Raw genomic sequence first — 15,115 nt, 5'->3', positions numbered from 1 at the left:
ATATATATATATAGACATCATGACCTCTTTTTGAATAATTATAATTTTTTTTATTACCGAATTATATGGTATCTTGATATTTTCAAACTCTCCTAAAAACTAAAACAAGAAGAAAAAAAGGAACTTAAAACGTGGAACGCATGGAAAAAAAGGAATGAACCTTGAAGAAATAAAAGTGGGCAATGTGGACAACAGGATTCGAACCTGCATGAGGAAAAATCACAAATTTGAAAGCCCATTATCTTTTTAAACAAAATCATTTTACTTTTAGACAAGTCAGAATCTAGAAACTACAGATGATGGTTGAAAAATTGAGGGAGGGTTTTTTTTATTTTTGCTAAAAAAATAATTTTCAAGTTATATTAATTTAAAAACACTATAAAATCTTTTATAAATTACCCAATAACTCTAAAACAATAAAAAATTACATAAAATATCAAAAACAACCAAATAAAAATCAGAACATAGTTTAAAGGACTCTTTGGAAACGTGGCTCAACCTGCGTTCCCAAAGAATTCAAATATTTATTTTTTTGCTAAAATTTAATATGATTTATACTTTTTTGGATTGTTTTGATATGCTAGTGTTAAAAATAATTTTTAAAAAATAAAAAAATTATTAGCATATATTTTGACGCAAAAAGTTATTTGAAAAACAATTGCTACTACACTGTCAAACACACTCTAAAAAAATTTACCCAACCTCAATCTGAACTCGAACCCGATCAGTTTTGGGTATCTACTGGGCACCCATGCATAAGTAAGCCTGACTAACCTAAATTCAACTTAATTAAATTTGCATAAATAAAAACAAAGCAATTCAAGAATCAATTAAATTTACATTGATCAAATTCATTAACACACAATATTATAGCAAAAAAATAATAAGCCTTGTAAAGCATCTCAAAGAAATAAAATCCTTCAAGATCAAAACCAAAACTGATATAGCAAGTCAGTAACAAAAAATTCCATATATCTCTCTTTTGAAAATAAATCAAAATCACTAGAATCAATACATTAAAAAATAAAACAAAACCACCAAAACTAATAGAGAGAACTCAATGTACCTTTTAAATCTCTTATCTTGTTTACATGAGAAGATAAAACCCATCGAGATTAATCATCTAAACAAATAGAAAAATAGAAAACTCAATATACTTTCTTTGTAAAGAAAAAATCAAAATCTTTAGCCACGTAATGAAACACATTTATAATTCCCACACAATATAAACAATAAAACTATAAAAAATAACATGAAAAAAAAACCTTGGAAGAAGTCACCAAATACTCACTGCTAGAAAAGAAAAGAAAAAAATATTTGTAGTTTCACGGTTGTCGAAGAATCAATTCAAAACAAAAGTTGAAGTTGTTAAGTAAAGTTTCAATATATAATTTATATTATTTTCTAACACATCCTCTTAAGTGAAAACGCTATGATCTTGAAACTTATATGTATATATATTATTTTATGCTTAAATTTTTATTAAATAAATGAAGATAGTAAAATTTAAACTTGTGACCGTTTAGTTATTAAGACTATGATATTATATTAAATAATCAATTCATCCTAAAAGTTTAAGCTATTAAATGAAATTTTAAAATATAATTTATATTATTTTTTAATAATACCCAACTCTAATGCATAAGAACCCATACTTTATCTTCCTTTGAAACACCACCCTCGTCACTTTATAAATTCCTTCCTTTAGGGAAAAAAAGAAAAGACTTTGAAGTTATTGTAAAGAAAAAAAGATTGAAAATATAGCTTAAAAGAAGGAAGAGAGAGAGGCCTTAAGAGGAAAGTATAGTCAGGGAGGTATCAAGAAGAGAAGAGAAATCAGCTGAGAAGGCATCTGAGCAACTGGAAAATGGCAACCCTAATTAAGTTTGGTACAATTTTAGTTTTTTTAGTTTTTAGGGTTTATAATTTAGTTTGAGTAGGGTTTTGAGTTTGGAAAGATAATATTCATATTCTACTCAAATCTAATCTTTTTATTGGATATTACCCCAACTTCATCGGATAAAAAAAATTATATTCATATAGGTCAAGTTGGGTTAGTATCTAACAGATATATATAAATCTTTCATCCCTCATCATAAACAACTCGTGAAGAACTAAGTTTATTTTTTTTGCAGTATGATATGGTATAGTTGAAACTTTTTTTTAATCTTAAATATAGTTTTAAGTGTGTTTAGTTCATTAATATATACCTTAGCTTTACATGTGCTTCATATAGCACCCTCACTTAAAATCTTAATTATAAAAAACTATATTTTATTGTTTTTTTAATTTATCTTTTTAAATTGTAAATGCAAGAACCAGTAAGATGTCAAAAACTTTTAAATTAATATATTTTTAATATTTTCAAATTATTTTGAAGTATTTAATATTAAAAATAATTTTTAAAAATTAAAAAAATATTATTAACATGTATTTTGATATAAAAAACTATTTAAAAAAACAACAATAAACATATTTCCAAATAGGCTTTAAATCGACTCCCAGACCACACCTTACCTCCTATTAGATTTTTATTTATTTAATATAAATGATCGAACAATTTACATATTAATTTTATAAATTTAAAAAATTAAAAATTATACAAATATTCAATAACCCTGAAATAAATTTAAAATCCAATCCTATTGGATTCCTTTTACTAAGCTGATATGCCATTTGGGCCACGGCATTATCCTCATGCCTTTACCACCACCCTGCGTCCAAATCAAAACTGGCTCCTTTTGTTTTTAAGTGGGCCATGATCATTGATGAAAAATGCTCTCGTCGAGCTAGCGGATAAGGCTCCGAGGCCCATTAACGACCCGTCAACTCGTGAAAAACGAGCAGCTTTTTTATATGTGTGTGGCCCATCACAATCTCTTTGATTTATTTATTTTAAAAAAAAAATCAAGGGAAAAATGTACTTGCACGAAGTGCACAAGCCCCTATCAGCAGGATGCACTGCTGCACTGATCAGAACAATCACTCTCACGTTTTAGTTTTAATTTTAATTTCAATTTCATCCCCGGAGTGGACAATGAGATGTTTGGCCGCAAACTTCCTGAAGTATGCCTCCTTTTTCACATATATCAACAGAAACCTAAAGTAGCTAAATGTTTCCCTATAAATTTAGATAGTATAATGATGATTTTATTCTTTGAAGACAAAATTATTGGATTAGCTAAAAGGGTAATAGTTAACTCGGGTTTTATTTTATTATTTTATATGGTAATAGTTAACTCGGGTTTTATTTTATTTTTTTATATTATTTTATTTTTAGTTTTTCTTTCCATCTTTTACTTTATTTAAGAGTTGATTTTTATTATTTATTATTTATATATTTTTGCATTAGGGTATTTTAGTTTCACAAATAAAGTTTGAATTTGACAAATTAATTCAAGATTTTAGTTTCACAAATAAAGTTTGAATTTTACAAATTAATTCAAGTTATATTTTTTTATTTTAAAAAAAAATTATTTTTTAAATGTTCTTCTTAGTATTAATTTACTAGTAATTGTGCTTCATATTTTTTTTGGTAGTGAAGATTTTTTTATTTTAAAAAAAAATTATTTTTTAAATGTTCTTCTCAGTATTAATTTACTAGTAATTGTGCTTCATATTTTTTTTGGTAGTGAAGTTATTTCATTCTTATTTAATTTTTATTTTTTTATCAAATAAAATTATTAATTTTTTTTTTAAAAAATAGAAGATATCTTTTTTATAATAATGATAAACTTTTTATTTTTTTTATTAGTTTATGTTGTTCTTCTTTTAGATTTTTTATTGTTTGATTTTTTTAATTATATTTTTAAATTAACTAAACTTATTAAACTCATTTAAACAATAATCTAGGTCCTAGATTTTTTTTATTCCTTTAAAAATGTTTTAATAATTTAGATATTTTTTATATTAAAAAACATCTGATCGGTCCAAGAACAGTACACATATCACAACGGCCTAGCTATCTAGTGAAATCTATGTACATGTAGCTATCCACCATGTCTTGTTCTTGTATCTAGCTATAAAATAAACAGAAAACCCTTGAAGTTTTTGTGTGTGTATTATTTCAATACATGCATGCTTGCAATTGTGATGGCTACAAATTTGCAACCAAACTCACGCAGTCACAAAGTCTCTTGCAAATTGTGCCAGCTCTTGTAGTTTTGCCCCCTTTCTGAAGCTCTGAGATTAATAGGAAAGTATTGGCAATTACATGAAGCAATTTTTTGAGGTTCATTCAGCATGGGACAATGGCTTCAACACCAAATCGAAAGACCCTTGAGGCTTTGTTTGCAGTCACAAAAGGAAGTGCTAGCCAATTATCTAAGCAAGAGTTTTCTCACTGCTTGCCGTTATTTATTTGCTTTCTCTACATTTTTTTGTGGACAGTTAATATAATATATAGTAAGATGAAATCTATAGAGACCGATCAAAAGATTCTTCGGAGATTTTGAGAACTGCCAAAGAAGCCTCGAGTCTTTTTTTCCATCGAAAGGATTTTAACTAGTAGAACTTCAAATGTACTAGAAGTTTATCAAGGACGCCATTAAGTTTATTAAGAACTTCCATGTGCTCTTGCGAGACCAGGACGACTACTCCTCCTTGAACTATTACAATTTTAACTACAATACCTACCAGGGATGTTGTTTGGGGCCACCAATGCCAATGCTTCTACCACAAGATGATAGTTATGGCACTTGTGGTGGAAATCTAGCCCCATCGAAGTCCTCCAATGGGTTGATCCTTCTTTACGATTCCTACTTTCGTAAAGGAAATTCCTCGTTTATTGTCTATGACCCTTCCAATGCCGATTACATCACCCTCCCTATAGCTCCATCTCTGGTTGAAAAACCAGATACTTCCTTAAGAATCAAAGGGTTTCTTGTATATGGCTTTGCCTTTGATCCTTACTCTATCAACCCTAACTTTACTGTTGCGGAGCTTACTGATGACGGTGGTTCTATACGAGTAAATATCTACACTTCCATTAGCAAAACATAGACGACAGGTACTTCTCCTGCAATTTAGCCTATGGACAATTTTATGTTGTCTGGACCCTCGGTATTCTTTACAGGTGCTCTTCATTGGTTGTTGGAACCGTCTGGTGTGATTGCCTATACCATCAGGAATAAAAAATTACACGAGTTCACATCTGTGCTAGGGGATTTAGCCTGTGTTGATGATGAAGGGTATTGCAATTGTGTTAGGAAGATGATGGATTCTGGCAGGTATTTAGGAGATAGTTATTTCCAAAGCAAATGCAAATGCACCTGCAGTTATTTTATCTTGAAATCATTTATTTGATTGTTAGTAATATAAATAGATTTTTTTTATGACTTAAAGAATATTTTCATAGGCGAAACCTATTTGGCTGTGTTTATTATATTTTCTATTTTTGTCCAACCAAGTTTTATCCAGAAAAAAAAAAAAAAAGAGTTGTGGATATTCATATTGGTCAGCCATTCCAGTTATTGTTATTATAGCTAAAACGCCTACTTGTTTTCGATGTTCAGACCGCCAGGATCCTTAAAAGAGAAGCACACGTTGAATTTAACTCGTGAAGAATCCAATGATGCAGTAGATGAAACCCTAAATAGCATAGCTCTCCTTTGCCTTCCTCCGCAAAACACAAACTTGATAAGCTCCCAGGAAATGATGGCCAAGCAACATGAAACTTATTCCATGTGATTCTTACACAAGTTCATCACAGGCAGCCAAGGACGTGACAAGCGTAAAAATGAACAAAGAGAGCACAAATTAAAGAGAACAGTGTGATTTCATTTCAGTGGAGATATAACAATTAAAGTACATACAAATTATACACCATACTCGTATGGGCAAACCAAAAAACAGTAATCAGATCACTAGTACAGGCAGATACCCTCGCTTGAATCCTAGAACAAACTCAAAATGAGTCTCCCGACCCAAGTGACCATAATCCCATGGTGCTGGTATTCTACGTGTCTAACGACACTCGATTCTCATGTTCGGTGTTTTAAGAATCAAGCACTCCTTTAATAGTGCTATTAACTTATCTAGCAACTTGAAGATAATGCATTGCATGGCTATACGGTCTTTACATGGAGAATAGAATGGCAGAATACAAAAGCCCCTATTGCTCTTTGGGGAAAGATACTTGTCCTGCAGAAACCCAGCACCCTGTTCAAAAACAGCCTATATTGCTACGTCAGTGTTATGCAAGCATAAGTTCTGGCTGATTGGACACTATCTATCATCAGGGGGCAATGTTGGACTTTTAGAGCACATATCAATCTTGTGAAGCTCCTTCATCCGACTAGCCGGATTGCATAAACCTGATATTGTTCATTTATCCATTAATTAAGGTTTTAGCAAACAACATGAAAAGGGAAATGTCTTCAGGAATTCAAGGAATAGAGTATTACCAGAACATTTAGGAATATCCCAAACTGCTATAGATGTTGGAGTGCATCGGGGATCACATATGGCTCGGTTATCTTCATGATAAACATTCATTGCAAGCATCCACGATCCAATGGTGACATCCTCATTGCTGAACATTCTCAAACTGAAAGCTAAAAGATGAACCTACTGAGCGAGAGCACATCCAAAGGAAAACAAGACTACAGCATGAAAATGACTCCAAAAGAAAGGAAGAGGATAAAAAGGCTTCTGTATGAAAACTCGCTCCAATAAGCAAATTCAGTAGCACTAGAGAAAGAAAAATATTGCCCGAGTCCAAATGAAGTTTAGATCAGTAAGCAGTTCAGACAACACAGACCAGAAGACTTAGTGGACATCATCTTTTAATTCAACCTACTTTTTCCTATGTATTGGCAGAATAGCTAAAAATCTAACTAATGTGAGGGCTTGTGACAGCAGCCATACTGTTTCCTCTTTTAAAATAGCTTCTCCTGTATTGGGAGAATAGCTACAAATCTAACTACTCCTGATAAAGAAGATATTTTGATAATGGCCTTGGGGACAATTGAGGAATCGGGATGATGAGAAAGAACACCAAGGAGAAGGGAGTCAATCATCCTATCATAAACAAGTTCTCAAAGACAGGCATTTAAAGTTGGACAGTATGTTGTAGTGAGGCATTGAAGCCATGAAAGCTACCGTTGACGAGCATAATCAACGAGTAAAATTTAAAATGGCAAGATTAAAGAACTTCAAGGCTCTAAATCAAAACTGAAAATTTGCTGGTCTTTATAGTTCTAAATTGTAACTCTTTCCAAAATCCATTTCTTGTGATCCAACTTCAAACTTGTCATGAATCTGATTTCCAATTAGCAGATAACAATTAACATGGAAAGCCATCAATTTACCAATAAAAGAAAAGTATGCTGAAGTCTATTGAAACCTCCATCAAAACAATAACCATACTTATCCATGCAAAGTAGGTTATTAGAAGTGTGGATTATTAAGTTGGCTGGCTGGATACATAGGATGACAAACATAAGGAATCAGTGCAAAAAAGTCCTACATAAATGCCAGACCTGTTATTTCTAGCAGATGCTAATGAAGCCACAACCTCTGCAGAAAGAATATATATAGGTCCATAAGCATGCAGGAAGTACTCATTTCCAATCAGATGTCCCGATTTCTCATACCTGAATTGTTGAAAAATTACCTAAATCATGCAACTAGCAAGAACCCACGCCAACGAACTGTAAAAAATAATGACAAATCCAACAGTAAAAAATATGTGATGACTGGATACCATTTCATTTTAGGATCAGTGATCACTGGTCCTTTCTTCATGCATCCAATATAAGTCAGTGAGTGGGTTCTTTCCTTGGCGAGAAGAGTTGCAAGGCGATCTAACAAAGAAAAAATATCAACATTAATTGCAGTATACCTTGCTGATAAATCATTACAATTGCTATTGTATACCTGGGCGCAAATAGATATCATCATCAGCTTTGACATAATAATCTGCTTCAAAAAGCTTAAAGGCTGCCTTGAAAAAGGCCAACCTAATAACAGGAGAAAGGCATTACTCCACAAGCTATCAATCGAATCCACATTAGGAAACCTTACTGCAGAAAAGGAACTATTACGTTTTGTATGGAAGCTTTAGATATTCTTCCTCGACATCTATGAGCATGAAATCTCTGTACCTATCCACCTCTTTCTCAAGCTGGGCCATTTTCTTTGCATCCTTTGAGCGCCCTATTACAAACCTAAATGCTAAACCAGTAGCTTGCTCCAACCTACAATAAAGCAGCAGTGAACTTGATCTTTTCAATAAGATCATAGCATGCTGGATCCATAAATAACCTGATGTCAAAGTAAAACTTCACAGCAGAAAAAAGAATCTAACTAGGATAGAGAAAATATTACTAAATTATGTGTGAACAAAAAACAAAATATTGCATATCTTCCTTGAACAACATTATAGGCTCAGACAGAAATTGATAACATCTATTCCTAGACCTTCAAATTGAAGAACTCATGGAGCTGGGATTATCAATGACATCACTGCCACCAAGTTCCTCAGGACTGTAAAATATCAAAGTATAATAAAATATCTTACTCAAGAATATTATTAGGCTCAGGCAGAAATTGAAAACATATAATACTCCTAGACCTTACAATTGAAGATCTCATAGAGCTGGGATTATCAATGATCATCATAGCCAGCAAGTTCCTCAAGACTTGAGGTTACAAAAGCAAAATGAACTAGAACAGTGTTTGAGGCTCAGACAGAAATTGATAACATCTATTCCTGGATCTTCAAATTGAAGATCTCATAGAGCTGGGATTATCAATGACATCACTGCCACCAAGTTCCTCAGGACTGTAAAATATCAAAGTATAATAAAATATCTTACTCAAGAATATTATTAGGCTCAGGCAGAAATTGAAAACATAAGTACTCCTAGACCTTCCAATTGAAGAGCTCATAGAGCTGGGATTATCAATGATCATCATAGCCAGCAAGTTCCCCAAGACTTGAGATTATAAAAGCAAAATGAACTAGAACAGTGTTCGAGGCTCAGACAGAAATTGATAACATCTATTCCTGGATCTTCAAATTGAAGATCTCATAGAGCTGGGATTATCAATGACATCACTGCCACCATGTTCCTGAAGACTTGAGATTACAAAAGCAAAATGAACGAGAACAGTGTTATAGGCTCAGACAGAAAATGATAACATCTATTCTTGGACCTTCAAATTGAAGGTCTCATAGAGCTGGGATTATCAATGACATCACTGCCACCAAGTCCCTGAAGACTTGAGATAATAAAAGCAAAATGAACTAGAACAGTGTTATAGGCTCAGACAGAAACTGATAACATCTATTCCCGGACCTTCGAATTGAAGGTCTCATAGAGCTGGGATTATCAATGACATCACTGCCACCAAGTTCCTCAAGACTCAAAATTACTAAACTATAATGAAATATCTTACTTGAAGAATGTTATAGGCTCAGATAGAAATAGTAGGACAGTGTTATAGGCTCAGACAGAAATTGATAACATCTATTCCTGGATCTTCAAATTGAAGATCTCATAGAGCTGGGATTATCAATGACATCACTGCCCCAAGTTCCCCAAGACATAACATTATATGGAAGAACAATCTTACTAGAATGTATTGCAACAGAGAGGACATGATATTCATCTCTCCTTCCATTAACTTATGCCCCCATTTGGCTCCCCCGAAAGAAACATAAAACATCTCTCAAGTTCTCGAATTTGTACACAAAGATCACGATTTTACCTCAAAAGTCCATCTGGGTCAGAAGGAAACCAAGTACTTCTAAGTGCAGCCCGGCGATCACCCGATTCAAACCCGGTTTGAATCCCCACAAACCCAAGAAGCTTAGGCCTGTCAATCAATGCTCCGTTATCATCACCTCGGGTTCTACCCGAACCCGAATAAAATGCTCGAAAAGTGTCCTCGGATCTGCCACAGCGAAAAACAGGAACAGGTTTGGGTCTGCGGATCGCCGAGATAGCGAAGATTGTGCCAGAAAGTCCAATGAGAAGGGAGATGAGTGAAAAGACCAGAAGAGGTAGAGGGTAGCGGGTTGAAGGAGGTATAAAATTGGGTTTCGATGGTTTTGAAGTTTTGGGATTGATGGTGGTTGGGATGGCGGAGGAGGATGGGTGGCGGTGAGAAAAGAGGGGCATTTGATTTGGTGGAGAGAGCCACCTTGTTGGGTTTAACTGGAAGAGTGACAGTGAAACTGAAGTGGAACTAGGGTTTTAAGGATGTTATAAATACTGTTACTACTTCTAAGCACCAACGCTATGCTATTGCCTGATTTACATGCTTTTTTTTACTGCACAGTGGTTTGGTAAAAAGTAAAAATAAATAAATAAATAAATAGAGAGTTTAGTAGTTTTCTATAGTGTTTTTTATTTAGAAATATATTAAATTAATAATTTTTATATTTTTAAAATTTTAATTTTAACATCATCACATTAAAAATAATTTTAAAAAAATTCAAAAATACAGTTTGTACGCAAAAACAAAAACTACCATACGTCTCACAGCATTGCCCTAATATTTGAACACCATGGCTAAAAAACAAAGAGGATACCTTCTTCTTAATGAAGGGACCATGTTGACGGATCGTTCTTCCAGTTCTTTGAACGATTAAACTTTCATTTTCGTAAAAGGCATAGCCTTTACAGTTTACAAGCAGCATCTAAGAAGGACGTCGCTACTTTCGAGAGAAAAAACACTCACTCAAGGAGGCTAGAGGCATCGCCGCCCAAAGGCCAACTAATCCCATTAATAGAGGATTTTGAAATGTTTTGGGTTGTGAAAGATGATTGATTCCAGAAGGAAGGAAGGAAGGAAGGAAGAGGATTAATGGTAGTAACGAGCGGCTGTGAAGTGGAAGAGAATGGAGAGAAGATCGTTATGTATTTATAGCAGGGTTGCATGTGTTAAGGACTCGAGATTTTAACGTTTTACCCTAGCCGTAATTAATGTCCATATGGTTGCCAATATACATGGGTCGGGTCGGGTCGGGTTTGGCTGTTTTCAAAATAATGACCCATGATCTGACCCGATAGATCCATTTTCCAGCATTTTGGGTCCGGATGTATTTGTTAATTTAAACACCTTGAAAGTTCTTACCTTGAAAAATAATATATTGATAACAAACTACTTAACCAAACCAAACCTGTTTATGATACACAGAAAGAAGATGAACCATTTTTTGTTTGTCAAGTTCACAGATTGCCTGTCCTGAGCGGAAGAAAGAAGATGTTTGATCTTGCTTTAACTACGTGAATGAAAACAAAGAATTAATCAAAATTGATTAGTTGTTCATATTAGCTTGGCCGTGACTTTGTCTTCTAATCAACTTGAAGAATGGATATAAATTTTAATCTTTTTTGTGGGATTGAGATAAGATCAAAGGAAACAAGTAAATGGCTGTTATGAAAAAAATTAATTTTATTCTTTATTAAATATTGGTTGAGGGGCTATTTTCAGAGGTGGGGGGAGTACCCACCCTGTGCACAGTGAGGCCCCTCCTAATCTAATCTTGAAACCTGAGCTACGTTAAGGTGAGCGGTCCTTGTTTATATTGAACTCTATTTACGGCGAAGTTACTTCTTCATTGAATTTGAATCCGCGAAATTCTCTACGAAAGAGCAAAATGTTAACGCAGTTGGAACTTCTGAAATGATGGGAAAATCTCTGGTCCAGTTGTAGTAGCGGATTAGCGATTACAGTTGGAAGTTAGGCAAGTAAGCCTATGAAACGCAGCCCCGCAAAACTGTTTGACCACCTCCTTGGCTGCGCAGTGTGGTCAGCCCACCACCAGGCAGGTAGCTAGTTTCTTTGTATATTCTTCTGAAGATTGAAAGTAAACAACTCATCTAAGAATAATAAACTCGAGCCCAGATTGCAAGTGGAGATATCAATCCAGCCGCGAGGAAAAGCATGCAATAATTTTTAGCACCATATATTACTACTATACAAACACTCTCTACACGCATTTCTTTTTCCACATATATATATTCTTTTTGTTAAATTAATTAAGAACAAACATAGGAGGTTATTATGAGTGTATAGTTTTAACTTAAATACAAATAAAATATATATAGATTAAATTGAAAATATTATTCTATTTTTAATAAAAAATAAGAATATTATTTAACATTTTTAATATTTACTAATTTAAATAACGGAAAGCTCCCTCCTCTTATTGGAAACTTGTTTGTAGGTCACTCAAAAGTTCAAGACTAAAGCTATGAAAAGCCCAATACGTGTAAGGTTTTTCACAGCTTCATTAGTAGTATTTGAAGTTTAAAGTTGCAGCTCATCTCCTTTCTGCAAAAAAATCAGCAGCAATAAGGTCGACGAAAGCCATGTAAGCTAGAATTCCAGCTGACATATAATCTAAGATGCCTTCAGCAACCAAGGCTCCGGGGCTGTTCGGATTGTGAAGTGAAGCAATGGCTATCCCAATGCCGCCTCCTGCAGGGGTTGTAATGGCAAAAAAGCACGCCATTATTGTAGTCGACGGAGTCTTAAACTGTGCCTGAGGTGTGCAGCCTACAAGTGCAGATCCTTGGAAGAACTGGTGAAATGGTAATGCAGTGTTGAATGGCTTATGGCACATGGATTCTACGTAACTCCTGGAGATAATCCAATGATAACAATTTCACCATTAATATGTGCTCAGCATGACGGAAGTCCTCCCCTGACCATGCTTCTTTTCTTTTCTTTTTCTGAACAATAACACCAAGCACCGACCATCTTATTCAGTGTAGCTATTTAGCTAATCGGAATTATTCCAAAACTGAAATTTATCTTTTTCAAGGTCCTTCACTACTACTGCTACAGTCATTATTATCTTATCTTGTAAAAATATGCATGTTTCAGGGACGAGCAAAATAATCCACTAATAGAAAAAAACTAATTTGAAATTAACAAAAAAAACAAATCAACTAAAAAACTCAATTAGAAAATTTAAAAAAAATAATTTAATTTGTTTCAATTAAAATTTTCAAATGAAATCAATTAACCAAACTGATTTTTTAAAATATAAAATAAAAGAATCCAATTAAAATTTAATTTGTTTTTATGTTTCAAAAGTTTTTTAAAAAAAAGTTTGAAAATTTTTATTATTTTTAATTTAAATTAAATTTTAGTATTTTTATATTATTTTGATATGCTAGTATTAAAAATAAATTTTAAAAAAATAAAAAAAATGTTTTTAAATATATTTTTAAATAAAAAATATTTTAAAAAATAATCTTTATATCAAAACTTCTTCAAATAGCCCAACATTAATGGACTAATTTAAATTTTTTTTAAATAGAAAACTGAGCTGGATTTTTAAATAGAAAATAAAAAAAGCCCACACTCATAACATCAAAGCCTCTAGGAGAAATCCAATTAAAAAGAACATGGACTAATTTGGTTTCCTTAAATATAAAACCAAACAAAGTTGAACTGGAACATCTAGTTTGAGTTGATTGTTTATTCAGTTGGGTTAAAAAAATGAAAAATGGATTCAATTGGATTTTTTAATCAAGATCATATGGAATCCACCAATGCTCACCCCTACCAGGTTTGATCCACGCGTCATGCAATGTAGCTATCACAGCAACTGCAACGAATCCATCACCAACCATTTATAGTTTGATATCAACTGATATTTTAACGAATCTAGGCCCACATAAATATAACCCAAGACTAGCGCATTTGAATCCTCTTAGCGGCCCCTTCGTGTTAGACTAGCGCATGTCCTGAAACGAACCATGGGCCCTTTTTTGCTCCTTGTCCTGTCTCTCCCTTTTGGTTTTCACACCTAGCCCTCCAATTAAATTAGAGTTGTCCCTCAATTTGTTTTGTTTTTAGATTTGGTCTTTTTTAAAAAAAGAATTATGCCTTTAGACCTTTTATAAATTTTTTATTTTTAAAAAATTTTATCATTAAATCTCAAAAAAAAATTGTTATTTTTTCCACTTTGGTCCTTATGCTTTTCATTTTTTATTTTTTCTTCTTATCCCTTTTGAATAACTTTTAGTGGTTTTCAATTTCACCCCTTAATTTATTTGTATGGTGTATTTTTTTTTTTAATTTGATACTTGTTCTTTTAGAATTTTTTTTATTTTTGTTAAAAAAATTCTATTCTTGATTCCATGTTTCAATAGAAATATTTTTATTGCCCTCTAATTTATTTTTTATCTTTTTTTTAATTACTACTTTTCTTTAATCATTATGTATGTATGTATCATTTAATATTTGATATGTAAAGAGTTGTGTTTTGTGATTTTTTCACATATAATGTTTCTATTTTAATAATACGAGTCATGAGTTTAGAAAATTAACGTACATCAACATCTTTTTATGTAGCTTTTATATATATATATATATTACTAAAAAAATGATTTTATAGCTTTGTTAAACTTTTTTATATTAAATTATCCTAATCTCATGGCATGAATTATAATTTTTGCGAATTAATCATGGTTGGCTTGTCCTTTATTACTTGACTTGGATCAAAAAATATTTATTTATTTTTTATCTAACTTTATACAAACACATATTTTTTTTTGTTATTATCTTGGTCTATTTTTTAAAATAATTATCAATATACTATTTTTACATGTATTTTTATTGTTTAATTCAAATAAAATTTATTTATTTTATCTAGATATGAATATAACCTGAATTGTTGGTTTTTTTTATTGTCTGCTTGAAACATGCCCATGACATTTAAATATCAATTTTTATATAATAATAATAATAATAATAATAATATAAATTCATTGTGTACTTTAAACCCACGACATAGTAGAGGGTGAAGTGAGGAATTTTACCGACAAAGCCCAATTACATGTATAAATTTCACGATTGAAGTTTATATATATTAAATAATATTCTAAAAGGCATAGAGAAGGCGTGCGGAAGGTGCTATAGCTTTTTCCAGACCTTCTAACTTTCCTAATTATTTCTTCATTGTTAATATATTGTATTAAGTAATACTCTAAAAAGCATGTGGAAAGTATTGTAGCTTTCCTCGTTATTAATGTATTATATAATTATAATTATATTATATTATATTATATTATTCTATTCTATTATAACATATCCTAAAAAGTATTGAAGTTGTTTTCTTTTTATTTTTTATTTTTTTAATGATTTT

The 15,115-nt window shown here is 32.1% G+C and overlaps 2 protein-coding genes across 4 annotated transcripts; both read right to left on the bottom strand.

Moving 5' to 3' along the window:
• Positions 1 to 5,757: 5,757 nt before the first annotated feature.
• LOC105122197 (Galactosyltransferase family protein) lies at positions 5,758 to 10,844 on the bottom strand. Of its 3 annotated transcripts, XM_011021160.1 has the most exons (8): positions 10,541 to 10,844; positions 9,715 to 10,279; positions 8,046 to 8,198; positions 7,879 to 7,961; positions 7,706 to 7,805; positions 7,482 to 7,595; positions 6,405 to 6,547; positions 5,758 to 6,314 (listed from the first exon to the last, which is right to left on the bottom strand). In XM_011021160.1, exons 2-8 carry the CDS (start codon positions 10,125 to 10,127, stop codon positions 6,226 to 6,228), a joined length of 1,095 nt encoding a protein of 364 aa, XP_011019462.1. In that variant the 5' UTR covers positions 10,128 to 10,279; positions 10,541 to 10,844; the 3' UTR covers positions 5,758 to 6,225. The 3 variants fall into 3 exon arrangements, with proteins under 3 accessions (XP_011019462.1, XP_011019461.1, XP_011019464.1); XM_011021159.1 differs by lacking the exon at positions 10,541 to 10,844 and having other exon boundaries at positions 9,715 to 10,341; XM_011021162.1 differs by lacking the exons at positions 5,758 to 6,314; positions 10,541 to 10,844 and having other exon boundaries at positions 6,434 to 6,554; positions 9,715 to 10,341.
• A 1,433-nt stretch (positions 10,845 to 12,277) lies between these two features.
• Positions 12,278 to 13,598, bottom strand: LOC105122406 (zinc transporter 4, chloroplastic-like). Its single transcript, XM_011021498.1, has 2 exons — positions 13,516 to 13,598; positions 12,278 to 12,596 (listed from the first exon to the last, which is right to left on the bottom strand). Exons 1-2 carry the CDS (start codon positions 13,596 to 13,598, stop codon positions 12,278 to 12,280), a joined length of 402 nt encoding a protein of 133 aa, XP_011019800.1.
• Between the last annotated feature and the right edge of the window lie 1,517 nt (positions 13,599 to 15,115).

This window comes from Populus euphratica, unplaced genomic scaffold (genome assembly GCF_000495115.2).
Source record: "Populus euphratica unplaced genomic scaffold, PopEup_1.0 scaffold19.1, whole genome shotgun sequence".
NCBI classification, from domain to species: domain Eukaryota; kingdom Viridiplantae; phylum Streptophyta; class Magnoliopsida; order Malpighiales; family Salicaceae; genus Populus; species Populus euphratica.
This window is presented reverse-complemented; position numbering and strand designations above follow the sequence as displayed.